The sequence below is a fragment of the Panthera pardus genome, unplaced genomic scaffold (assembly GCF_024362965.1).
Source record: "Panthera pardus isolate Hobbes unplaced genomic scaffold, ASM2436296v1 HiC_scaffold_22, whole genome shotgun sequence".
NCBI lineage: Eukaryota > Metazoa > Chordata > Mammalia > Carnivora > Felidae > Panthera > Panthera pardus.
The window spans coordinates 86,376,038-86,403,262 of NW_026526788.1; the positions used below are offsets into that span (position 1 = coordinate 86,376,038).

The 27,225-nt window shown below is 56.1% G+C and overlaps 1 protein-coding gene and 1 pseudogene across 1 annotated transcript in view; one reads left to right on the plus strand and one right to left on the minus strand.

Moving 5' to 3' along the window:
• Window positions 1–27,225, minus strand: part of CFAP46 (cilia and flagella associated protein 46) — a 93,844-nt gene that overhangs the window by 16,655 nt on the left and 49,964 nt on the right. Inside the window, 17 exon segments of the mRNA XM_053910095.1 lie at window positions 1,473–1,643; window positions 2,066–2,245; window positions 2,314–2,448; window positions 3,407–3,595; window positions 4,278–4,466; window positions 12,379–12,514; window positions 13,648–13,824; window positions 15,076–15,182; window positions 15,270–15,470; window positions 17,374–17,520; window positions 18,265–18,397; window positions 18,786–18,884; window positions 19,672–19,820; window positions 22,680–22,829; window positions 23,471–23,692; window positions 24,772–24,977; window positions 25,277–25,436. Coding sequence (XP_053766070.1) covers window positions 1,473–1,643; window positions 2,066–2,245; window positions 2,314–2,448; window positions 3,407–3,595; window positions 4,278–4,466; window positions 12,379–12,514; window positions 13,648–13,824; window positions 15,076–15,182; window positions 15,270–15,470; window positions 17,374–17,520; window positions 18,265–18,397; window positions 18,786–18,884; window positions 19,672–19,820; window positions 22,680–22,829; window positions 23,471–23,692; window positions 24,772–24,977; window positions 25,277–25,436 — 2,751 coding nt within the window.
• LOC109256679 (phosphatidylinositol N-acetylglucosaminyltransferase subunit P-like) lies at window positions 21,350–21,748 on the plus strand (annotated as a pseudogene).

Below are 27,225 nucleotides of genomic sequence, written 5' to 3' on the forward strand. Positions count from 1 at the left end.
GCAGTGATGCAGGGACAGACGGGGACAGAGTCCCCTCTCGGGAGCTGGAGCTCAGCCTGCTCTCAGTGTGTCCACAGCTGGGCCTTTAAAGACAGCGTTTGGTACCACTGACCTGGCTCCTGCTGTGGCCGCTGCGGTAGCCTGGCTGTGCTCTGCGCCCCACCCCCAGGTGCAGCCGACCCCCGAGTCTGTGACCAGAGTCAGTGCAGGTCTCCCACAAGGATCCTCGAAACAGGAGGAGGAGGAGGAGGAGTTGACACAACACCCGTGACAGAGATGGCCGCCTCGGACCCCATCCTACCACGGACCCCGTCCCGCCTCAGACCCTGTCCCCATGGACCCCATCCTGTCTTGGACCCCATCCCGCCTCGGACCCCGGCCCACCATGGACCCTGTCCTGTCTTGGAACCCGTCCCACCATGGACCCTGTCCTGTCTTGGAACCCGTCCCACCATGGACCCCATCCTGTCTTCGAACTTGATCCGCATGGACCCCGTCCCGCCTCGGACCCCGTCCCACCATGGACCCTGTTCCACTTTGGACCTCATCCCACCTCGGACTGGGTCTCGTCTTGGACCGAGCTCCTGCGCCCCCTGCGTCTGGCTCTGTCCTCAGCCCTGCACATGCACTGATTGATGTACATGGTCCCTCAGGTTTCCTCTGAAGTTAGCGCTGGGTCACCATCACCCCAGCCACAGTGACACACACGGACGTGTCCTCCAAAGGTGGGCAGCTGGGCTGTGGGGAACGGCCTGCCTGTGGACCGGCCTGCGGTCCCTGCACCTCCTGGGGCCTGCAGTGCTCCTCAGGAGGAGGGAGGCTTTCCAGCACGGGGGCTAAGGCCCTGGCTCTCAGCAGGGGGCGGTTCTGGGGACAGTTCGGGGTGTCCCGACTGGAGGGGGAGCTACTGGCATCTGGTGGGAAGAGACCAGGGGCGCCCCTCAACTTCCCATGGAGCACAGGACGCCTCACCGCAAGCAAGACAGGGGACGGAGGGAGACAGGAAGCCGTGGAGGGAGGGAACGAGGTCAGACCCACACAGGTGCACAGAAGCAACAGGGAAGGAGGGGAGAGGGACCAGCCAGAGGGCTCCAGGCCGCTTCCCGACTTGCTAGGTTTTCACCGAGTCCCGCTCCTTCAAATACCCCTCTTCACAGCTGCTCGTCCCAGCACGAGGAGGTGGGGTGACTGCAGCGTTCCACGGCAGCTGAAGGAGGACCCTCGGGGGCCCTGTCGCTCCCGCCCTCTGCCGCGGGCCTGGGATGTAGGGTCACCGGGGCGGCGGGCCCTCATCCCCACGAGGCCCTCGAGGAACGGGAGGTCACAGAGGGTGAGTGGCACCCCAGAACCGCGCGCCGACAAGAGGGGAGCCAGGATTTGGACCCGGCCGGAATCCTCCCCAGTCGGGCTGGCCACAGCAGAGCGACGCAGCACAGCTGTGAGAACGGGGACGGCTCGGGGGGCTCGCTCACCTTGGAAACGACCGCCAGCCTCTGCCTCACGCTCGCGAACAAGTTGGTGGACGTCCTCCCCTTCCGCTTCAGCTGGTGCTCCAGCCGCAGCAGGGCCGCCAGCTGTGAGCTGCTGGTGTCGTCCGTGGCCGTGAACAGCACGTCCCGCATCATCTCTGAGGCCGAGCAGCTCTGAACCAGACAGGAGGGGCCCGGGGGCCTGAGCCCTGCCCTGGGCCGGTGGCGCCCACGCGCGAGGGTGGACGGGGCTGCACGGCCGCTCCTGCTACCGGCTTCTTGGGATGCCGTGCTGCTCCCGGCCCCCCGCCACCGCGCTCGCGGCACCCGCCCACCCCTTTGCTCTGAGCCTCAAGAGCACGAGGCTTGCCCGGCCACCGGGGATGTCGGTAACAGGGGCTGCGGCTCAGGGAACCTGGGTGGGGGGGCGGCCTTCCCTACTGCTTCCGGTGGCCGGAAGCGCCCTCTTCCGGCTGAGCGCCGCTCTCAAGGCAGAGACCGGCCGGGCGCCGGCGGGAGGGAGCGCCGGGTGCTCCGGGGCCGCTCTCTCCCCAGGTGGCCAAGAAGGGCCCGGAGGAAGGCGCACAGAGCCCCACCTGAGACAGCGCCAGGAACTGGCAGGTGGCCACAGGGTCCAGGGTGCCGCTGCACTCCACCATCTCCAGGCTGGCGGCCGCCGCGATGTCCAGGAGGCAGCCGCCCAGGGCCACCCGCACGCACTGCAGCAGCACCTCGGACGCCTGCGCCAGGTACCGCTGGGCCAGCTTCATCTTTCTCTGCAGGGACACAGGCTCAGGCCGGGGCTGCGGGCAGGGCGTCGCGGGGCGCGTGGGAGGGGCCGTACCTGCAGATCCCAGCCCTTCCTGCCGTGCTCCTGGGAGGCGGCCCTGGAGGGTCCCTGGTCCCTGTAGCGATCCTCGCAGGCGTCGTCCTCCAGAATGGTCTCCAGAGGCTTATGGCCGCTCGGCTCAGCACCTGCCTGTGGAGAAGGCGCCCCTGTCGGCCAGCTCAGCCGCTTGGGGCTGGGGGTCTTCCTAGAAGAGCAGGGTCTGTGGGGATGAGCCTGCCTTCGCCTTTGGGCAGGTGCCTTCCAGATGGAAGAAGGGGTATGTACGAGGCACCTTGGACGGTGGCCTGGAGCCCTGCAGCAGCGTCAGCAGGGTCCCTTCGGGGGTGGGGTGCTCCCCAGGGGCACCCGGCCTGCGGGGCAGCCTGGCAGGGGGCCCTAGAGAAGGGTGTGGGCCTGCGTGCACGACGCGGCCAGTGCGGGGGGCACAAGCCGTTGTGTCGGCTCCACGAGGCAGTGTGGGTGGTGGGAGGGAGGAAGGGGCTCGGGTCCCCTGCTGCACGTGAGCGGGGGTTTTGCACCCGCACTTGGGCACACCCTGGACTCGCTGGAGAGCTGCTGAGGTGCGGGGAACACCAGGAACCGCGGGCCGCTGCCGGGGACGTCCTGCCCTCGGACCACCCGTGTGTTTGCCCCCCCTCCTCTCCAGTCTGTCCCCAGCGGTCTGTGTTTCTCTCCCACCGGCTGGTCACACCGGACAGACCACTTCTTGCCTTTTTCTCCCTCGCTCAGGCCACACCACCCTCCTTTTTTTTTTTTTAATGTTTATTTATTTATTTTGAGGGGTGGGGAGGGGCAGAGAGAGGGAGCCAGAGAATCCCGAGCAGGCTGCGCGCCGTCGGCCTGGAGCCTGACACGCGGCTCGAACTCACAGACCGTGAGATCCTGACCCGAGCCCAAATCGAGAGTCAGAGGCTTAACCGGCTGAATCACCCAGGCGCCCCAGGCCACACCACCTTCTCAACCAGGGACAATTCGAGGCCTGTTTGACATCCCGGTTCTTACTGAGAGTAGGGGAGTCTTAGATACACGGTTTGTTCTCGCGCGCGGGTGAGGGGTCTGCGGGCGAGCCGAGGGCAGGAGCGCGTACCGAGAGGCCCTCTTCCCAGTAGACGGTGGGGCGCACGGGGTCCGCCTGCACGGCCAGCAGGCGCAGGGCCCTCCCCGCCAGGCCCAGCTGCCGGGCGCGGAGCTCCGCGAAGCCGGTGCGTGGCCAGTGCAGGGCCCCCAGCTGCGCCAGCACCACGTGGGCCAGAGTCCGCTTCAGGGTGAACCATTTCTTCGGGAGCACAAAGCGCCTGTGGTTACTTTCGCCCGGCCCTGGGAGACACCGGCCCCCTCCCGTCCCCGGGTCCCCGGGTCGCGCCCCTGGAGTCCCTGGTCTCAGGCCCCCGGGAGGGACAACATCCGAGCACTCTGAGAAACGCTCCCTTTTGCATCTGGGGGGGGGGGGGGGTCTCCGGGGCTGAGGCGTCGGGAGGTCACGGAAGCCTGGCTGCAGAACCCGGAGGTGGGGCTCACCAACGAATAATGTAAGTTTGCCTCAAGTTCAGTTTCAGGGCTATCTTCCACGTCTCCATAGTTATGTCAAATTAATTTGACTCATACTACATGAAATCTAGGAGAGTGTCTAAAAATGGCAGAATGTGTTTCCTTCAGGTATTTTGCAAATTCAGCTGCTCTTTAACAACACGAATTCAGCTTTGAGGAGCTCTTTAGCATGCCGACGTGCTTAGGCAAAGCACACGCACGCCCTGGGGAGGACAGTGCTTCGTGCACAGTCCGCCAGCAGACCCCCCACCGACCGTCAGACGGGGGGGGGGGGCTTTCTTCGGCAAGACCCCCAGGCCCGCCAGGCCCAGGGCTCGTCCCGCCAGCCGCCCCCGGGTGGCCCTGCCATCACAGCACGGCCCCCGCAGACCCGCACGCGGGGGAGGCCCCTTGGTCTCGGGGACGGTTACCAAGCCGACGGAGGTGTAGTCACTGACGCTCTGCAGGTAGCTGACCAGCAGCTTCTCCACGGGGCTCTGCTCAAACTGGCGGGCCAGGGCCTCCGCCCAGATGAGCTCCAGCAGGTCCAGAGACACTTCCGCCAGATGGAGTCGGAGCTGCGCCAGCCTCCTCATCAGAGGCGTGTTGACGTTCTGTACCTGGGCGCGCAGAGACACAGTCAGGGCGCGGGCAGGCCCCGCGTCCCCCCACGCCCCGTGCTTCCATCAGCTCCGATGAGACGTCTCGGGCCGTCTCCACAGCCAAACAACGCACGCGTCCCTCAGTCCCTCCCTCCTGGCGGCCGCCAGCCACACTCCGGCACTCTGAGCCCGTTTGCGTTTTCTAGGGTTTCACGCCCGTGGGCTGACGGCACGTGCTGTCTCCGGCGCTGTTCCCTTGCGTAATTATTTCAGGCCCATCCACATCGCTGCGCGCATTCGTGCCCGTTAACTGACGGGGAGAACCCGCCACGGGGCGTTTATCCACTCACACCCGGGGCCGGCTCACACGGTGGCCTGTGTCTAACTGCCAGAGCGTGGTCCGTGCTACGCCCCCAGCCGAGCGGCCGGAGGTTTGTCCCTCCCCGTCCTCGCTGACGATCAGTATGCTCAGTCTTCCCGATCGTAGCCATTGTCACAGCGTGCTGTGGTTTTCCATGACCGTCGGCGTCTCGCTGGTTCACTGGTGGGTTCACCATCCCTGCATGTCATCGTCCACCATCCACACGTTCCCCTTGGGGGTGTCTGCTCAACTGCCCTCTTTTTGTTGGGTTGTTTCTTATTATTAAGTTTTAAGAGTGTTTTAAATCAAAAAGAAATTTTTAATGCTTATTTATTTTCGAGAGAGAGACACAGGGTGGATCGTGGGAGGGGCAGAGAGAGAGAGGGGGACATGGAACCCGAAACAGGCTCCAGGCTCCGAGCTGTCAGCGCAGAGCCCGACGCGGGGCTCGAGCCCACGAACCTCGAGATCGTGACCTGAGCCAGAGCAGTCGCTTCACCGACTGAGCCACCAGGCGCCCCAAGAGTGTTTTATATTCTGGATCAAATCTTGTCAGTCATATGGTTCACAAATATTTTCTCCCAGTCCGTGCCTTCCCTTTTCATTCCCTGAATAGTGTCTTTTGAAGAGCAGACTCCAATTTATCAATTTATTCCTTCATGGATCATGCTTTTGTTGCCGTAGGTGAGAAATCTTTGCTGAACCCAAGGTCCCGGAGGTGTCTTCCTCTAGAAGCTTTGTAGTTTCAGCTCTTACCTGTAAGTCCATGATCTGCTCTGAGCTCAGTCCTTCCATCTGTGTTTTGGGTGTGCATTTCCAGTGGCTCCAGCACCAATGTTTTATTTAACTATTTTATTTTTAAAAATTTTTGTTAACATTTATTTATTTCTGAGAGACAGAGAGAGACAGAGTATGAGCGGGGGGAGGGGCAGAAAGGGAGGGGGACAGAGAATCTGAAGCAGGCTCCAGGCTCTGAGCTGTCAGCACAGAGCCCAATGCGGGGCTCGAACCCACAAACGATGGGATCATGACCTGAGCTGAAGTCGCTGGCTTAACCAACTGAGCCATCCAGGCACCCCCAGCCTACTGTTTTGAAGAGTAGCCTTTCTTCACTGAATTGCCTTTGCTCTTTTGTTGAAAATCAGTTTTGTGTCTGTAAAGTGTGTCTATTTCTGGATTCTTTGTTATGTTCCATTGATCTCATGTCTTACTTTTACATTAAAACCACACTGCTTTGGTTCCTGTCACTTTATAATAAGTCTTAAAATCAGATAGTGTTAGATCTCCAACTTAGTTTTTCTTTTTTTTTTTTTTAACTTTTTAAAAATGTTTATTTATTTTTGAGAGAGACAGAGACAGAGTGTGAGCGGGGCAGGGGCAGAGAGAAAGGGAGACAGAATCCAGAGCAGGTTCCAGGCTTTGAGCCGTCAGCACAGAGCCCAGTGTGGGGCTCAAACTCACAAACTGTGAGATCATGACCTGAGCCGCAGTTGGACGCTTACCCGACTGAGCCACCCAGGTGCCCCTAGTTTTTCTTTTTTAAAGTTGTGTTTGCTATGTTATGTCTTTTGCAATTCTATATGAATTTTAAATTTTTTTTTCAACGTTTTTTATTTATTTTTGGGACAGAGAGAGACAGAGCATGAACGGGGGAGGGGCAGAGAGAGAGGGAGACACAGAATCGCAAACAGGCTCCAGGCTCCGAGCCATCAGCCCAGAGCCTGACGCGGGGCTCGAACTCACGGACCGCGAGATCGTGACCTGGCTGAAGTCGGACGCTTAACCGACTGCGCCACCCAGGCGCCCCATGAATTTTAAAATAATTTTGTCAATTTCTGTAAAAAAGCCTGCAGCTTCTTGGTCAGGACTACAGAAAATTTAGGGAGATTTGAGATCTTAGCAATATCAAGTCTTCTGGCCCATGAACATGGTATATCCCGCCATCTGTTTGGGCCTCCTTCACTTTCTCAGCAATGTGTTACAGTTCTCAGGGTAGGTGTTTCCACTTTTTTATCAAATTTCATTTTCATTCTGTCAAATGGTATTGTTTTGAATTTTTTTATTTAAAAAAATTTTTTTAATGTTTCTTTTTGAGAGAGAGAGAGCATGGGTGAGGGAGGTGCAGAGAGAGAGGGACAGAGAATCCCAAGCAGGCTCCATGCTGTCCGCACAAAGCCTGATGTGGGGTTCGAACCCACGAACTGCGAGACCACGGTCTGAGCCAAAGCTGGATGCTCGACCGACTGAGCCACCCAGGTGCCCTTGTTTTTGAATTTTTAATATCTGGTAAATTGTTGGGAGTATACAGAAATATAAAATTAATCTTTGCATCTTGTCCTTGCGTCCTGAAGCCTTGGTGCAACTGCTTGGTAGTCCCAGTAGCTTTATTATTATTATCATTTTTGTAGATTGCATGAGGTTTTCCATACACGTGATTATGCTGTCTGAAAGCAAAGGCTTCTGTATTTCTTCCTTCCCAACAGGGCACTTTGAATTTCCTTCTCTCACCTGCTGAGTGGGCTACAACTCAAATACAACTCAGGAGGAAGGGGGTGAGAGTACATAGCGCTGTCCTAGCCCTGGACTTCCACCCAGGTGTGATGGGAGTCCCACAGATGCCCTCTATCAGCTTGAGGAGTTTTCCTTCTATTAATAGTTTGCTGAGAGTATTTTTTTTCAATCAGGAATGAGTGTTGGGTTTAGTCACCTGCTTTTCCACATCTACTGAGGTGATCGTATGTTTTTACTTTAATTTTAAAAAAATATGGTGAGCCAAATTGATTGATTTTGAATGTTACACAATTCCCGGGTGGCTCAGTCAGTTGGACATACGACTCTCCGCTTAGATCATGATCTCACGGTTCATGAGTTTGAGCCTGTGTTGGGCTCAGCGCCGACAGCTTGGAGCCTGCTTGGGATTCTCTCTTTCCCTCTCTCTCTGCCCCTCCCCCGCTCATGCGCACACGCTCTCTCTCTCTCTCTCTCTGCCTCTCTCTCTCTCTAAAAAATAAAATAAATATTAAAAGCAAAAATGAACTATTGGGACCTCATCAAGATAAAAAGTTTCTGCACAGCAAGGGAAACAATCAGGAAAACGAAAAGGCAACTGACAGAATGAGAGAAGATATCTGCAAACGACATACTGGATAAAGGGTTAGTATCCAAAATCTATAAAGAACTTCTCAAACTCAACACCCAAAAAACAAGTAATCCAGTGAAGAAATGGGCGAAAGACATGAATAGACACTTCTCCAAAGAAGACATCCCGATGGCCAACCGAGACTTGAAAATACGCTCCACATCACTCCTCATCAGGGAAATACAAATCAAAGCCACACTGAGATAACACCTCACACCGGTCAGAGTGGCTAAAATGAACAAGTCAGGAGACTCCGGATGCTGGCGAGGATGTGGAGAAACGGGAGCCCTCTTGCACTGCTGGTGGGAATGCAAACTGGTGAGGCCGCTCTGGAGAACAGTGTGGAGGGTCCTCAAGAAACTGTAAACAGAACTACACTACAACCCACAACTGCACTACTAGGTATTTATCCAAAGGATGCAAACATGCGGATTCAAAGGGGCACACGTTTATAGCAGCGCCATCGACAACAGTCAAATTATGGAAGAGCCCGAATGTCCATCGACTGATGAGTGGATAAAGAAGATGTGGTTTATATACGTAATGGAATACTACTCGGTGATGAAGAAAGAATGAAATCTGGCCATGTGCAACAACGTGGATGGAACTAGAGGGTATTATGCTAAGAGAAATAAGTCAGTCGGAGAAAGACAAATATCACAGGATTTCACTCATATGTGGAAGTTAAGAAACACAACAGATAGCGTGGGGGAAGGGAAGGAAAAATAAGATAAAAACAGAGAAGGAGGCCAACCATGAGAGACTCTTAAATACAGGGAACAGACTGAGGGTTGCTGGAGGGGAGGTGTGTGACGGGTTGGGCTAAATGGGCGATGGGCATTAAGGAGGACACTTGTTGGCATGAGCACTGGGCATCATATATGTAAGAGATGAATCACCGGGTTCTACTCGTGAAGCCAAGACAACACTGTATGTTAACTCACTTGAATTTAAATAAATAAACAAAAAAGAACAACAACAACAGCAAAAGCATTAAAAAAAATTCCCAGGATAGTCCCGACTTGACATTGATGTCTTCTCCTTGTTACATATCGTTGGATTTAATTTGCTGAATTTTTGTTTAGAACGTTTGCATCTATGTTCGTGACGAGAGGCATCTATCTGAGGCTCTTGTTTTGGTATCAGGGTAACACTAGCCTCATAGGGTGCTCCCCTCTCCTCAGTTTTCCAGAAGGGTTTGTGTTGAATTGGTGTTATGCTTTCCTTACATGTCCGCTGGGATTTGCCGCTACAGCTTTCCGGGTCCGAGGTTCTCCTTGTGGAAACTACAAATTCCGTTTCTTTAACAGATGGAGGGCTATTCAGGTGATCTGTCTCCTTTTGAGTGAGTTTTGGTTGTTTGTGTCTTTCAAGGAATCTTCCACATTATCGTGAAGTTGTTCAGGATAGCCCCTTATTATCCTTTTAATATGTGTGGGATCAACGGTGATGTCACACCTCTTATTCTCTGATATTGGTTATTCACGTTCTCTCTTTTCTTCCTGATCAGTCAGGCAGAAGTGTGTGTATTTAGTGATCTGCTCAAATAACAACTTGTGGTTTTATTGATTTTACCTTCTAATTTAATGTTTCCTGTTTTACTGATTTCTGCTCTGATCTTTGATTTCCTTTCTTCTGTTCATTGGGGAGCTGGTTCTTTATCTCCTTCCTTATGGTGAGGACTGAGGTCATTAATTTGGGATCTTATTTCTTTTGTCATATGGTCATTTAGTGTCACAAAATTTCCCCTAAGCATTCCATTAGAGATGCCTTAAAAATTTTGACGTGTTTTTCCCCCCTTCAGTTCAGAAACACTTTCCCTTTTGATTTGCTCTCTGGCTCATAGTTATTTTGGTAGATGCTACTCATTTTCCATGTATCTGGGCAATTCCACCCATAGCTTTCTGGGTTTGTTTTTTAATTGAGGTAAAGTTCATATAACGTGAAGTTAACTGTTTCAAAGTGCACAGCTCGGTGGTGCTTCGTGTGTTCAGCCTTGGGAGGCACCTCCTCTGCTTTCAAAATGTTTCTGTCATTCCAAAAGGGAACCCCTTACCCACTCAACAGCCATCTCTTCTCTATGGCCTCGCAGCCCCTCCCCTGCAACCACGAATCAGCTTTCTGCCTCCATGGGCTAAACTATTCTTTTATGCTGCTTTTTGATTTCTACGTTAATTCCATGGCAGTCTTGGTACACCATCTTTTTTTTTTATTTATTTAAATCTCTTTATATTTATTGAGACTTGTTCTATGTTTAGGATCCAGAATATGATCTATCGTGGAGACTGTGTCGTGTGCCCATGAAACAAAAAGAATGCAATCCTGCTGCTGCTGGGGAGATGCATTATAAACACCCACTATGCAACCTGGTCGGTGGTGGTGCAAAACCCAGCTCTCTGCCTGAGGTCTACTTGTTCTGTTAATACCGATTTGTCTGCCTCTCCGCCGCAATGTCACAAGTCTTTCCTTCGTTTCTTTGGACGATCTGCTATTAGGTATTTAGAGTTTAGAACATGACGTCTCCGTGGTTACCGGCTCCCCTTACACCGTGAAACCGACCCGCTCGTCCCCGTGACGTTCTTCCTCCGAAGCCTGCTCTGCCTGATGCGGGTGGGGCCGCCCGGCTTCCTTCGCTGTGTGTCAGCATCGTGTACCGTCTCCCATCCTTTTACTTCCGGCCTAGTCATGTCTGTAAAGTGGCTTCCCTGTAGGCAGCGCATGGTTGGATTTTGCTTCTTCATACCGTCTGACGAGTTCTGTCATTTAACTGGGGATCCAGACCATTCTGGTTCGCGGGACTGGGACATGACTTGTTTGTCTCCTGTACGGCCCGGCTGTTCTTTATTCTCTTTCCCCTTTTTCCGCTTTCTTGAGGGACAAGTGAATGCTTTTTAGGATCTCCTAAGCCCTTCTTGGCTTATTAGGTGTGCCTCTTTGTTCTGAGATTTTCGTAATCCCTTCGGGGTTTAGAGTATATTTTGCCACTCCACTCAGAGCACAAAACTCCGTCACACTACTCTTGTCACACATCTTGTTTTCACGGGTGCTACCGACCTGATGCTACGCTGTTATCATTGTGCCGGAACAGTCAGCTATCCTTCGGAGAGATTTAAATAACAAGAGAAAATCGTCACAGGTTTTCCCGGGTAGCTCACACTCGCCGTGCCCTTCGTTCATCTGTGCAGATCACATTTCCATGTGGGGCCGATTTCCTTCTGCCTCAGGGACAACTGTGCGGTCCCGTCGCGTGTCCGCTGCCACGCGCTCAGGTCTTGGAGGTCCGGGGGAGTCTTTACTTCGTTTTCATCCTCGAGAGACGTGTTTGCTGGGTACCGATCAGCAGCTCTCGCTCCAGGCTCTTCGTGACGCTGCGTCACCGTCTTCCAGACGGCACTCTTTCTGTTGAAGTCGGCTGCTCTGCACTTACCGTGTGCTTTCACTTCTGACCCGTCTCGAAGAGCCCTCACCGCCCCCAGCCGGAGACAGCTGGGTCACAATGTGCCCTTGGCATACTTGGATTCCAGTAGGCTCATAGTGGCTTTCAGCCACTATTTCCTCAAACAGCCTTTGTCCCCTCCTGGCCCTCCTCTCCTCGCAAGGTTCCGATTACTGCACTCTCGGCACGTCGACTCACGGGTGTTCTGGCGATCTCCACTCTTGTCCGCGGCCGCCTCCGACCCTCTCAGTCTCTGCTCCCCTACCCACCCGGTGCGTGCCTCCCCAGCTCTCTCTCTTTACGTCTCCTGTATCTCCACTTAGCCTTTGGAGCGTGAGGAATGCAGTCAGTAGTAATTTTTAACATCCTTGCCTTTGAACTCTGGTATCTGTGCCAGTTCACAGACTGTCTGAGGTGTATTTCCTGCTCGGGCATGGTGATTTTCGCACGCGAGTTTTGACTGGGATTTTGGCACGGTGATTTCTCACCCGTTGCCAGACGTGGCGCATCTTGCTTTTTTGGCGGATGGACATTTGTGCCCCGCTCTTGCCTTGGCCCTGGGACCCCAGTGCGCAGACACTTGGATGACTTTGCAGGCTGATCTGGGGCAGGGCTCATCCGGGGCTGGATCATCCCCGACTGGCCTCGGGGTCACGAGGTTGCCTGCTGGTGGGAGCAGGCGCTGCCCCAAGCCTGAGTGGGGGCCCAGCCCCGTACCTGTCCCCCTGGGTGCCCCTCGGCCACCCGGAGTGTGGACGGAGGTGGGGCCGCCTCTGCTCAGGATGACGGCACGGATGCTGACATCTAGTGTGTTGAACATCTGCTTCACGTTTTTGTCTGCTTTTTGGTTATTTCAGAAGGGAGGGCAAATCTGGTCGGTGTCACTCCCAGAAGTGGAAGCCGGCGGCTTGTTTCAGGCAAGTGGGGGGCGTCTGTGCGTGCCCCGGGGGTGCTCTGGGCTCCGGGGGGCGGGGGGCCCAGGGCACAGACTCACCTCTTGCAGGGACAGTAAGGCCCGCACGCTGCAGAACAGCTCCTCTGCATCGGCCACAGCTCTCTGGACCAAGTCATGTGCCTCCAAGTAATACGCGGTTCTCTGCTCCTGGTCTTTCTCGTTCTGGGCACATAATCTTTATAAGACCAAGAGTGGGGTTCAGAACAAAAATCTCAAAGCACTAACGAAGTGCGGAGTATATAATTTCTATGTGACTATATCTTTATTAGTACTTTAAACCCTTTGATGAGATGTCTCGTATGTAAAGATACAAAAACAGGTACGGGCCCTGTACTGCTTTTGTCAAAGTTAAATCTACACCTGGCAGACAGACCAGCGAACCAACACAACGTTAACTGTGCTCATTCAACCACCGAATCTTCCCATTGGTGCTTTTCTGCATGTTTTAAAGTTCTTCCACGACCGCGTGTCACTTCTGTGATGACGGGCCAAAGGCCACCCTTCACACTGTGCACACTGTGAGCCTGTGTGCAGGCTCCTTCTCCCTCACAAAGGCCGCTGTTAGTACCTCACATGCGGTTTTGAGCTTCGAAATGCCTGTGTGCACCCCAAGCACGCGGGTGGCCAGGGCGGGGTGGGTGGAGGGGAGGCGGGAGGGGGAGGGCATTTACTGAAGCCTCACTCCTCTGCCTCTGGGCCAGTGCCTACCCGTGATGACAGTGGGGACTTCGGGAGGTCACATGGGGGAGGGTGACAGAGCCCCACTGGAGGGCAGCGCCTGGGCTGCTCCTCAGGCCAGAGCCAGTGTGAGCGGGTGCAGGGGTGTGCGGGGTCGACGTGTGCGAGGCTGTGTGTGAACACCTGTGAGTGATCACGGGTGACGAGCCCACGTGTGTGTGACCGATGTGAGAACGCTGTGGGCGTGGGCGTGTGTGCCTGCGTGTGCGGGTGGGGCGGCGTGCGGGGCTGTGAGTGTACGTCCGTGTGTGTGCAGAGACGGAGCTGGTGGGACACGGGGGGGACTGGATGAGAGCAAGGACACCTCCCTGTGCCGCTGTCCTGGACGGAGGTGCCCGCGGCCACAGGGCGGGGCCAAGAGGAGGTTCTGCTGGAGGGCAACGGGGGCCGGTGGGGGCTTGACCCAGGAGGAAAGCTGGGCCTGTGGTCAGGACGCGGAGTCGGGGGGCAGGGGCGGGGAGGGGGCCGGAGGGAGAACGGCCTGGACAGCCCCGGGGCCAGTGCGCGGTCATGGGGGGGAGCGGCACGCCGGCCCTGGCAGAGCTCCGGGGGCCCGGGAGGGCCGCTCACCTCTTTATCTTGGCGCGCTCTAGTTTTATATCCACACAGTTGTCTCTGTAGCCCCAGGTGATCAACCTTTTCTCAATTTCCGTCAAGCAATCGTCCATTTTGTTCAGCAGAAGCAAGCATCCGGGAGGTTCGCCATCAGCTGACTCCTGAGCGGCCTTGATCTGGAGGCTCACGCACCTGTAGGGGACGTGGGCCGTCACGTGTGGCCACCGCAGTGTCACCAGCGTTGCCGAAGGAAACACCTGAGGAGCGCTTCCGGAAGAGCAGAGACCACACGGGCCACACACACGCCTCCGTCACAACGCAATAAAGTCGGAAGGTAGCAGCCCGCACCCCGCCATCACATGCTTCTGGAAATTCAGGACCGCTCTCCTCTGACTCAGGGACAGAAACCCACACGGACGGGGCGGTCTTCGCACATCAGGCCTGTGGGCCGCTGCCAGGGGACGTCAGGGGCGCCTGCCAGGGGAGTGGGGACAGGCTGGGTGACCCACGGGACCAGTGAAAACGGAACAGGACAGCGCCTCTCAAATACACAGCCAAGAACTGAACAAAGACAAAGCAGAAAATCAAGAAAACCAAAATACGACAAAGTCCCGGCTGCTCTGGTCAAGAAAGCCAGAGCTGCTTCTTTGTTGAGGTCAGTTAGCCGTTGGTGTGGAGTCTGATCTGGGAAAAGAGTGAGGGCACCGAGGAGGAGCGGGACCTACGAGAAATGCTCTGTGAAGTCACAGGGGAAGAGCCCAGAAACACGTCTACTAACACAACCAGAGGAAACGATTTTCTAGAAGGATAGAAGTTACCAGAAAGCTGGCTCAAAAACAAGCTGAAAGTCTGCAAGACCGGTAAGCACAGGAGACCCAGAGCTGCTCTTGGAGGCTCTGTCCCCAGTGCACCTGCCGTCTGCCCCCTGGGCGGGAGGCGCGGAACCACCGGCCAGAACAGAGGCGGACACGGAGCAGGACAGACCCCAGGGAGGTGTCTGCTCCCGGACGCAGTTCCACACTGACGGAGGGTGAAGGGTGGAGAAGACCCTGCAGCCAGCCCCCAACCGGGGCTGGGCCCGCCCCTCAGCATAAGAGCGTCTGCTCAGAAGCATCCCCTGAGAATTTAGGCACAAACCAAGCCGCCTGCGCCCCTGTCCCAAGAAAAAGGCACTTTGGAAAGAAACACACACTGCCCCCAGGAGCCCGAAGGCCGAAGGTCGGGCTCCCGCGATGTCCGCAGGCCTCCCTCCCCCAGGGGCCGCGTGCAGCAGGCAGGGGGTCCCAGGGAAGGCTCTGCTCCAGGGCAGGTCGCCTGGGTAGGGGGTTGTGGGCGGACGGCTCTCCGCGTGACTCCCTGCACGCCATAGGTTTGAAATGCCGCATAAAGGACAAAGTGAGCCACGACCGTCATGCGAATTAAGCTTTTCTTACAAAGGACTACCTGGCCTCTAGGTCTGTGGCCATAAACTCCAAGACGGGCACTCGGTTCGGTCTCTCTTTTTGCAGAAGCTTGAAGGTGTCTATCAGTCTCTGAAACAACTGGCAGACCTGGGGATGGCAACGTGGCGTCGGGGTGTGGCCCTCGGCCACCGGGACCGGCCACGGGCCCCTCTCGAGCGCACCCGGCCCCCTCACCGCCACTTCTCTGCCTTTGCCCTCCATGGACAGGAGCGTGTCCGCCAGGGTCAGGGTTGAGCTGTACCAGAACTCCTCGCTGCCCCCCAGGCGCTGCGCCCACTGCACCAACTGCTTAGCTTGGCCGTAGTTTCTTTCCTTGTTCGCCAACTGCGCCAGAAGGTGCAGGCATCTTGCTTGGGCACAAGGATCATCAAGCTCCTGAAAGACGTAGAAAGACAGGAGGGGGGTTGGGAGGGGAAGAGAGACAGAGACAGAGACAGCAGCTCCGGGCACCGGGCCTTCCCGCACCGTGTCCACTGGGCTGCTCCCTGACCTCTGAAGGAGGCCCCATATTTGCCCTCAGGGCACGGGGGGGGGGGGGGGGCTTGAGGCCTGTACCTGTGCTGAAACCACTTCCAGGGTTCCAACAGTGCCAAGGGCCCTGGGAAGCCCCCTCCCCTTCGCGGCAGGTTCCAGTGTCCCCCCCCTTCCCCCGCTGCCCAGGAGCCCCCGTCCAGATGCTGGCCAAGGGCCGGCAGGTGAGCAGATTTTGCACCCTAGTTGGCCAGGGCTGTCTCATCCCCCGCCCATTGCGCATGGCGCAGGTGGCCTGGGCGTGGGGCGGGGGTGCTGTTGGCCTCTGACCCGCAGCCGGCAGGAGGACGCGGGCCGGAACAGCGGCAGTCCGAGGTGGCCCCGGACAGGGCAGCCAGCACATAGCCCAAACAGACTGAGGGCCTGGTGGGCCTGGGGCCTGCTGTCCCAAGAGCCGGGGCCCTGGACGGCAAATGCAGGCTGGGGGCGGGGAGGGCGGCGAGGTGCCTACGGGAGGCGGACGTGTGGGGGGTGGGGGGGGGGGGTGCTGGCCGGTGGAGCCACGGCAAAGAGGCTGATGGCGGGTTGCCGTGGACGGAAGCGGGGCCCGTACCTGCAGACATCCCACGGACATGTCACCAGGCTGTGACTGCTGTGGCCCCACAGAGGCGCGGCCATGGGGTGGGTGGCTCAGGGCAGCGGATGGCCGGGAGGGAAAGACCCGTGGGCATGTGGGACCCGTGTCAGGTTCAGGAGGGGCGGGGTGGCATCTGGAGGCGGCAAAGGTGGGCCAGCCACGCCCTGGGGACTGACTCTGCCCCAGGGGCTCTCAGAAGAGGCCGTGGCCAGCAGGCCGCTGCGGCCTCTCGGGCCCCACCCCTCGCACCCCTCCTGGCCCTGGAGTCTGGACTGCACGCGCCTATCTGGCCACCAGGCCTGCACACAGCTCTCCTGCTGGCCGAGACCCGCACGCCTGTCCCCGCTGCCTGAACCTCCCACGCCTTGAAGTTTTGTGTCTTTATCGGGGACTTCTCTGTCTCTGACCACCTGTCTGGCTCTGTAGCTTTGCCTGGCTCCCCAGTGGACACAGTTCTCAGAGCCGGACGCAGGTAGAACCAGCCATCCGCAGGCGTTGGAGGGCCACGATCTCGGAGGAGGGGAGGACACGTGGGCATCCATGCTCATGGGGACACAGCCCAGGAGAAAAGCAAAGGCCCAGCATGGGAGGGGAGGCTGGGCTTGTGGCCTCCAGGCACTAGAAGGGCCGCTCATGGGGGATACCAGGAGGACCAAAGATCTGTGCTCGAGGACAGAACAGGTTCAAGAAGCCCAGCGGACGGAGTGGTGGGGCCTAAGGAGCCGAGCGAAGATCTGAACAGCCAGGCCCGAGTGCCAGCCTTTCCAAGGGGGCTTGGAAAACCCCAGGCTTCCAGGGAGGCCCTGGAGAGGCCCCAGACACCTGCAGGGCCCACACCTGAGGAGACAGCACAGAACTCATGGGTGGGGGGGCTCAGCCCGAGCCTCCAGGCTCTCAGCCTCCACACACGACGGCAGGAAACGCAATGCTGAACGGCCCGCTAGGAGCCCTACCATCCAAGAGAAAGCAGCCGTGGAATCAGGCCCACGGCAGCCATGGGAAGCAGGGATGTTAGCAAACTCTGTGTACAGAAGGCAAGGAAACCAGAGGAACGTCAGGCAAAGGGCAGCGACTCAGATACAAATCTAAGATGGGTGTTCCAGAATGGCAAGCAGCAGGCTGGCTTCCCAGCAGAGGGCGCGTGTCCCCGCGGGCAGGGCGGCCTCTCACCTGGAAGGCCAGGTAGGCCTCCGACAGCAGCAGCCTCGCAGGCTGGTACACATCCACCTCCAGCAGAACTTCTGCCTTGAGGGTCCACAGAAGGGGAAAGGACGTCCCCTCCAGCCCAGTCCCGGTCTCTCCGTTTATCTTCAAGATCTGCAAGGCATGGCAGGCACGTGTGCCCCCGCGGCTCCACGCCAGGAGGACCCGCTTCGCCGGGCCGGGCCCCCTGTCTCCACTGCGTGCAGTCTCCCGGGGCCTCTGTCTTCTGACCGGCTGCCTCACGCCCAGCACGCCCAGCACCAGGTGGCCCCTGCTCCCGCCCGAGCCCCGTGCTCCGTGGACCCGCTGTCCTGTACCACGCGGCACCCGCACCAGCACGGGAGGGGTCACCGAGCCCCTGAATTCGGCAAGACACCTGGGCTCCTGGCACGTTCCTACCAAGTGTCCCAAACGGTTGACTCTGGGGGCTCACAAACGGAGTCCCAAATATGGAGCGGTGTCCCAAGCATGGTGGCCTGGACGGTGACTTTCCTTCGGGGGCAAGACCGCCCAAAGTGTGCCCACTGCGTGGAGGGGAGAGCTGCTTGGTGGTCAGACCTCCGGGGCCGCCTCTCTAGCTGCCCGGGCCTCCACTGCCCTTCCTGGTGGGCCCTCCGTGCCGCCCCCAGCCTGTCTTCTCTGAGTCCTGCCCAGGCCCCTGGGGGGAGCACTCCATGGCGGTCTGTAGCCCCATCTTCCCCGGAGACGTCCGGGACCCACAGGGAGGGGACACGGGAAACCCGGCAGGAGGGTTTGGGCACAGCGCAGTCACAGCAGGTCCTGGCCAGTGGCTCAGGCTGCAGCCTCAGCACCGTCCCTGCCCAGCCAGGAACACGGTGCTGCGGGCAGAGTGGGTACCTTATCCTTCGCTATGAGCGGCTTTGTCTCTGCTTTCTGGACCGTAGTTACGGGCTCGGGCACCGTCGTCAGACTTTCTTCGGAGAGCAGTTCCTTGTTTTTCTCCTTTCTCAAGGCGATTTCTTTTCTGCAGCTAACATAAATAACGTAAGTAAGACGCCAAAGAAATATGATGGCCAAGAAATATCTGAGAATGTCCAACTTCATCGGTCGTCAAGAAATACAAATGAAAATAGCTACAGGAAGATCGAGATTACAGGTAATAGAAAATGCCCATGACTGCTCCCAGGCACAGCCCCCACCCCAGGCACTGACCCCAGGCACAGATCTGCACCCCCCCAGGCACAGCCTCCAAGGCCGAGGGTCTCCCCACAGCCCACCGTCCGGCTGTGATGAACGATGGGGCCTGGGGCTGGAGGGGACTCAGCCGAGAGCAGCCCCAGGTTGGCCAAATCGCCCCTTCTGGACAGGGGAGCGTGTCCCGCCGACAGGAGACCTAACAGCCGGGGGAGGCGCCGTACCTGGCCTGCTCCATGTCACAAAGGTATGTCTGCCCGACCACCTCTTCATGGTAAGTCGCTGCTTCTTGCAACTTCAAATCGGAACAAACTAGGGCAAGTCTAGGGGCAGGGGGGCAATAAGGAGAGTTAATGGGGTTACACAGGACCTGGTAGATCAGAGTCAGGCTGTACTGGGACCTGATAAAAATTGGTAAACGGAAAGAGAAATGTATAATTTAGTGAGGTTTTCAATAATGTTTAAACCCAAGCAAAATTACACAGGTGACTCTACCAAATTTCAGGCAGAGAAAATTTTAATACTCATTCGTGTATTTTACTCAATACCTCCTTATGGTCTCAGGGTCACCTTCAGAGGTAAAACTCAGGCACAGTGGCTGGGGCTCTGACCACCTCCCCCCTCAAGGAGAGAGGCTCCACTTTGATTCTGGTGTAAAATGTTGTATTTTGAAATGATGTCAAGCTTGCGGCACAAATACCACAATTACTATACGCCCCTCGCCCAGATTCCTTCAGTGTGAACACTTCACCACATTTGCTTTACCGTTTTCTCTTCCTCCCCTAACACCCTATATTTTCTTCTGGATGATTTGAGAGTCAGCTACAGGCACAGTGGCCCTTTATTCTAACACTTCAGTGTGCATTTCCTTAGAACAATGATCTTCTCTTAAAGACCAGGTAGAAATTGTAAAATAAAATTACTATTTTATGTTCAAATATATTGATTTATTTGGTTTTACAAATCATAGGCACTATTATTTATAGAAATAGTTGACTACAGAATTGATCTATGAAAACGCTGTTTGCTTTTATATTGCTTCGGGGAAATTTTCATTTTAGCCACCTAAACGCTCCCCAGTTTCCCTGAAAATAAAACAGCTATACTGACCGAAGATGGTACAGATCTTTGAGGCTCTTGCTGTCTACCACGGAGGCTGCAATTAGTACGCCCAATTGCAGGACTGGGATGGTGAGCTCGTAAAGGGACATCTTCTGCAGGGCTTTGACCAAGTGGTCCAGATAATATAAACTGTATGTCTACATAAACACACAACAAACATGTAAGGTCAAAGAAGGGAGGAAGGTTAGACCACTAGCTTCTAGGGTCTTTCTACAAAAATCTCTATCCTTCTCCATTCCAAGCACAGCTCTAAGCACACAGCAGGTGTTCAACAGTGTTTGTTGAACAACGAATGAATGAATGAATGAATGAATGATGTGCTTTCCTCCTCTTCTTCACTAATAACTTTTATCTTGTCGTGTGAAATCACCCACAATCTTCAACATCCAAGTACAGTTAAAAGTCCTCACAAGAAACAATCCATTTATGAGGTGCCTGGGTGGCTCAGTTGGTTGAGCGGCTGACTCTGGATTTCAGCTCAATTCACAATCTCACAGTTCATGAATTTGAACCCCACACCGGGCTCTGTGCTGACAGTGTGGAGCCTGCTTGGAATTCTCCATCTCCCTCCCTCTCTCTGTCCCTCCCCCACTTGTGCTCTCTCTCTCTCAAAATAAATAAGTAAACTTTAAAAACAAAGAAACAATCCATTTACATATTTACTCAAATTAATGTTTTTGTTAGATTTCTTCCACTAAAAACTACTGATCCATTAAAAACAGACTTTCTTTAGGAACACAAATACCTGCTTTAAAATTGAATATAGATCGAGAAGAACTAATGCTTACAAAGATGAACTAGGTTTGATAAAATTAGAGAAGTTGGATGAACTATTTTTAAAATGCACTAAAAGCACTGAAAACTGGGAAATGCTGGGAAAAATCACTGGGCCAAGACCTGGAAGACGATGGGTGTCCAGAGAAATTAGCCTCACGTATTGGGGTACATTTGTCCTGGGCATGTCTGCTGATTCAAGAGGAAGCTGGGAGGCTGAATGATGCTTCTGATTTTTTTTTTTTTTTTTGTAAGGTGGAGGCAAAAAACTGGAGTTGAGGGCCCACTGAAAGCTACATGTCCCGGCTGGTTCCCAAAGGGCTGCACCTTACAGTTAAGGGTGATCTAGAAGTAAAGCAGCCCCTTCAGGAACTTCATTGAAACCTAGCGGTCTTTGGGTGGCCTGGAAAGCATGTGGTTCTTTGAGAGACTAATGACTGATAAGTCCTGGTGAGATTGATCAGGAAAGAGGGGTGGGAAGACACAGAAATCCCTACAGACCCTACAGTCACTAAAAGATAATAAAAGGATATTAAGAACAACATTATGCCAATACATTTGAAATTTTATATTAAGTGAAAATGTCCTAGAAAAACACAATCCATCAAATTGTAAGAAGAAACGGAAAATCTGAAGATCTGTATAACCATGAAATAAACTATATTCATAATTTATGACCTTCCCTCATAGAATAGGCCTAAAGGTTTTCACCAGGGAATTCTACCAAATTTAAGGAAGAAATAACAAAAAATCTTATATAAATGCTCCCCAAGAATAGTTAAAATAAAAGGTGTGTGTAGGGGGGATCTTCTCTGGTGGTGAAAGGAACATTCTGGCTGACCCTGTGCTCTGGCGTCCCAGGTCAGAAAGGTTGTCTAAAACCACAGGGAAAATGGTGGAAAATTCACTGCCCCCATTGCCAGAAAGGGCAACTACGGCTTTGTTCTTTTCTTAAGCTCCCAATTTGGCTTCATACTCTATCTCGTATGGGCTTTTCTTCCTAAGTCTTGGCTAAACTCCTTAGGCTTAGCCTACTGGCCTCAAAAATATAGAGAGGTTGCATTGCCTGCCTACCTCCTCATCACGACAGTAATCACGTATGTACTCCTATTTGGAATAGACACCATCAGTACCTCTCCACTCAACTCCATTCATACAATCAGAGAACTCTGCTAAGAATCAACAGCAGAAGAAATACCAAGAGCCCATCCCAACATTAAGAAATATTCCCCTTAATGATGTAAACCGAAGGTTCTTTCTTGCAGCCAAAGAACCCGATGCCAAAAACTGAATCGTATGTAGACTTAACACCAAGCATTTATTATATTTTTGACGTAATAATTTTGACCGTAATTATTTTTACCATTTCTCTTAATTAATACCCAACACTGAAATGTAAAAAAGTTGAACTTCCCTTAGATTAAGCTCCATTATTATATAAATGTTCTCAAATATTAGTTATTAATGGACGAAATAACTGAAATGGTGCATTACCATATGCCAGACTTAAAAGAAAAAAAAGTCCTGAGAAGGAGAGATTCTCATGGTTAGGCAGACGGGCCCTAGACATCACCCCACGGGTCATCGTAAGAGGGAAGCGGGGAGGGCTGTGACACAGAGGAGAGGACCCTGAGGTCGGAGACAGAGACGGGGGGAACACGGCCCTGACCCAGAGACGCCGGGACCCCGGGAGCTGGGCGAGGCAGGGAGTCCCTCCCCTAGAGCCCCGCAGGGAAGGTGGCCCCGCTGACGCCCTGACTCGGGCCGGGCCAGACGGACTCTGGACGCCTGGGCTCCGCGGCCGAGAGGAGAGACGTCTGAGGCTGCTGCCACCCGGCCCGTGCCGACCGCCACGGCCACGGCAGCCACAGACCCCGACACGCAGCTGCGTTGGCGTGTTCGGGGTGCTCCTGGCGGGTGGGGGGGGGGGGTGCGTGGCGAAAGGAAGGAAGTGCTTCCCGCTGACACCGGCAGTCGTCTGGGGAGAGCGGCGGCCGGGAACGCGTTCCTGGGGACGGTCCCCGGGCCTGACCTGCTCTGCGCCTTGGCCTGGGCGGCGACCCACAAGTGTCTCCTCGGCACCTCGCGAGGCCGGGCCTTGTCCCCGCCCCTCTTCTGGGCGTACTTCACGACAGGGAGGCTCCAGCTCGGGGAGACGGTTCGGGAACGCAGGCTGGCGGGCGCGTGGCCACGGCCCACACCACTTCTTTGAGTCAACTCACCGGCTTCTGGATGCTTGACGCGTTGACGGTAAAGTCGCTTTTATCTTGTTTAAATACAGATATCGCTTCCTCGGGGCAGGAGTAGGAAGCCCACTCCTCTGTGCTGGCCGGTAAGTCCTCAAGCCGTTTGTCAGGAACCGCGGTTGGATGCTGTAAAGCGGGGACGGCGCACTCGCTTTGGAAGGCGGCTGAGCTCGAGCAGACAGGTGGTGAGCTTGAGAAGGCAGCGCATCCCCGGCGCCCTTGGGGGCGGGGTGCCGCCCGGACCCGCACCCCCGCCCCGCCCCGCCCCGAGAGCACCCCTGCACACGTCTGTCCTCCCTGGGGTCCGCGCCTGGGCTGTGAGCCACACCAGAGCCACGTTCGGTTTCACAGGCAAAACCCGCTCTGACGTCACTCCCGAGGGCACGAAGACGGTGCTCTCTCCCCTCGCCCAACAGAGTCTACCCGGAGGCACCCCGGCTCGCGGTGACCCCACCACCGGCACCTCCAGGCCCGGCCAGCGCCGCGTAAAGGAGAGCACGGAGGACGCGGGGCCGGAGTCCAGGGGGAGCGCCCGCTCCGGAGGGCAGTCGGACAGGACTGCCACGCAAGCAAGGTGGGGCCCCACGTGACGAGGAAGCTGTCTTCCCACTCCTCCAGAGAGCTGCCCTCCCACCCGCACACCCTCTGCCGGGGGGTGGGGGGCACACACCCTGGGGCACCCTCCCGACGGCCCGGCAGCCCTGGTGTGGGTCCAGGCCCTCTTGCGTGGCCCCAGTCCGTGGCCTGGAGCCCCACTGTCAGGGTACCTGCTTGGGGTCTTTGCCCTTGTCTCTGTCCTTCTCCTTCTCCTTCTCCTTCTCCTTCTCCTTCTCCTTCTCCTTCCCTGGCTCCTTCTCCTTCCCTGGCTCCTTCTCCTTCTTCTCCTTCCTCTTCTCCTTCTCCTTTTTAGGCAGTAGCAAATGTGAGCTAGCTGTTGCTGCTAGAATTCTGCTTTCTGAAATTGATTTTCCTGCTGTTAACAAAGAAACCTGTGAAAAATGAAATCCAGATTCGCAACATGAGGAACAGCCGTGAACACGCCCCCGCACACGCTCAGATCTGAGGGCGGCCAGTGGTCCTAACGCTCCGAGTGGCAACCTCATGCCACTCGTGTGCCAGGGCCACGTCGGTGAGCCCGACCTGTGCACGGGTTACCGCAGCATCCCTTGGTGAGTGGAACATTTGGCCTCCAGGATGCGGGCGCGGTGGGGACACGGGGCTGACCTCCAAGGAGGGCTTGTCAGCTCTGTGAAGTGAGTTCGTGTCTCTAATTAAGAACACACATAACTTTGGGGAGCCTGGGTGTCTCAGTCGGTTAAGCGTCTGACTTTAGCTCAGGTCACGATCTCGCGGTTTGTGGGTTCCAGCCCGCGTCAGGCTCTGTGCTGACAGCTCAGAGCCTGGAGCCTGCTTCGGATTCTGTGTCTCCCTCTCTCTCTGCCCCTCCCCTGCTCATGCTCTCTCTCTGTCTCAAAAATAAATAAAAAAACATTAAAAAAAAAAAAATAGAACACACATAACTTTTAGCAGTTCTCCTAAAAGAAGCATAAAGAATCCTTGTTTGATGGGTGGTGGGACAGTGGGCTGGGGCATCTTGAAGACTGCTTTCCCAGTCCCTCCCGTCCTTCCCGCAGCCAAGGTTCCCAGCACATTTCTGAGGGGGGCGGGTACTGCCCGCAGGAGGTCCTCAAGAACCAGAGGCTCCAAGAGCTTCCCCGGGTGGGGGGCCCTGTAAAGAGATGGCAGGGACAGGCCGTGCACAGAAGGTTCTGGAAGCCCAGCGGCAGGGCAGCTCAGGATTGCTGTGCCTGGGCCACCGAGGGGCAGGGAGATGCAAACATGGGCCAGCCGGCCGCTCCATTTGCACGGGCTGCGGGCACCCCCGCCGGGGAACTTCTGGGCGGACGGACAAGGGTGCTGGGTGGGTTTCGGAGACGAGTGGCCTCGGCCACTGGAGCGGGCCTTCCTTGAGGGGTTTCTCGAGCAGGTGAGGCCCACGGGCTACAGGGAGAGGCTCGGACTCCCGTCAAGAGCTGGGGACCCAGGAGGGAGCAGCCTCGTGTCTCACCTGCCAGATGCGCTTGAGGAACGTGTAGGCCATGAGGCAGTAGTCCTGGTAGCTGGCCGCGCTCGGGGACACCATCAGGGCCAGCAGGGTGTAGGTGCGGGCCAGGGCCTCCAGCTGCCTCACGTTCCAAAGCTTCTCCAAGGAGACTGTCCCTGCAGCCTCGGACACTGGACTTTCAGGGGCTGTCTGAGTGGGCAGCTGTTCCTCTGCAAGACAGGGGTGCCCACGGCCATGAGCATGTCCACGCTCGGATGGCGTGGGCCCTTCTGAAGGGCACCTGGGAGCACGGGCGTCCAGGGCTCCTCCCCCAGCCAGCGGACCATAGGGCTGCCCGCTGGGGGCTGCAGGTCCCGGTGGGGGCCGTGAGGACACGCCCGTCCCAGGCAGGAGGGAGCCCCCCACCCAAGCGCCCCGGTGCCACGGGGAGGGCGCGGCCCTGCGCACTGAGCAGCTGACCGTGAACCAGAGCAGATAACCACTGAGGGGCGTCCGAGCCCACCCTCACCTGCCAGCTCAGGGGCGTCCCTGGCAGGTGTCATCGCCAGCAGGATGTGAATCGCCCACGTCAGGTGGAAAGTTACGTCCTCCATGGGAAACTGTTTGTCATACAGCCACTCGCTGAATTCCAGGATGTATTCTACTTTTTGCCAGTCACTCTCCGGCTTCTTCGGGATTAAACAAAAAGGCCAGAAGGGGTATGTGTTCACTCCTCAGCGTCCCAAACGCTGGGACTGAGCGCGTCGCCGCAAGCGGGCGGAGGGCTCTCAACCCACCTTCGCGGCGCGGGATCCTCTGATGGGACCCAACGCCGTCCACACTCGTGCACAACCTTTCCGTTGCTGACGGTCTTGTCACGAGACCAAAGCCGGGCAGTCTCCAGGCCCCCTTCCCACCCCGCTGCGGGCGCCCGCCGGCCCTCCTGAGTCTGCCTGCCTTCGGTCTGTGCTCAGCTTTGTGCCTCCCCGGGCACTCATTCAAATGTGTATGCGAGGCTTTCTCTGGACGGGTCTGTGGTTACCCAGGGCTCCGGGGTCAGGGAAGAAGGCTGTTCCGTCCAGCATGCAGCCCCAGAACCCCGCACAAAGTGAGTCGAAACTCACTGCACGAGGGACAGGGCTGCCGCTTCCCACCCCTCCTGGAGCAGAGACAGCCCAACTGATGTCTGGTCCACCTGCAGGGCCCCGCACGCTCGCCCCAACCCCACAGACCTCGCCTGACACCCAGGCCGGGGGGGCCGCCATCCGCGGGCTGGGAAAGGCAGGACAGAGGAGGGTGGCGCTGAGGAGCAGGCGTTTGATTCTGGGTGTCGGGCTGGCACGCAAGAAGACAGAGGGGGACGGGCGACGGGTCATGGGAGGTGAGGTTGGAGGGGGGTCCGGGCCAGACACGAAGTTGTGAGGAGACTCAGGGTAGAGGTGGGGTTTGGCTCTGGTTGAGATCACTGGCGGGGGTGGGAGGGGAGTCGTGGATGGAGGGATCGGAGCCCTGAGTCCCGCCCTCTCCCCATTAAGTGGTTGGCGGTGGGGGGGGGGGGGTGGCTGGGCCGGGAGGCAGGGGGACCTGGGAGCCCAGAGAAGGAAGCCAGTCAGGGCAGGGGCAGGTCGGGGAGGGGGGGCCTCAGGGTGCGCACGGCGGTCTCGGGGGCTTGGCAAGAGCTTTGCAAGGGAGCTGGGGGGTGCCAGAGCCTGGGTGGGGTTTATGACGGACACCATCTTCTCAACGAATGGTGTTGGGAAAACGGGGCGCCCTCATGCTCACACCAGTCACAAAGTATAACTCAAAATGGATCCAAGACTTGAATGTAAGAGCTGAAACAATGAAGCCGTTACAACAAATACAGGAGTGGATCTTCGTGACCTTGGACTATGAGATGGCTCCGGGGACACAGTCCATAAACACAAGCAACAAAAGAAACAGAGTGGACTTCATCAAAACTACACACGTTTGTGCTATAAACGCAGCACCAACAAAGTGAAAAGCGCTTGAAAAGACAACACACATTTACGAATCTCCTATCTCATCAGAGTTGTGCCCAGGACACATGAGGAAGTCCTACAACTCAACAATAAAAAGACAAACAACTAAATTAAAAAATGGACAAAGAATCTCAATAGACATTTCTCTGAAAAAGATAGACAGGGGGCACCTGTCGGTTAAGCGTCGTACTTTTCAGCTCAGGTCACGATCTCACGGTTCAGTTTGTGGGTTCGAGAGCCACTGTGCTGACAGCTCGGAGCCTGGAGCTGCTTCGGATTCTCTCTGCCCCTCCCCCGCTCACACCTCTGTCTCTGTCTCTCTCTCTCTCTCTCTCAAAAAGTAAATAAACATTAAAAAAATTTTTTTTCAGGCTAAAAAGATAGACAAATGGCCAATACATGCGTGAAAATACATTGCTTTCTCTCTCTCTAAAAAATAAATAAACATTAAAAAAAGGGGGGCACCTGGGGGGCTCAG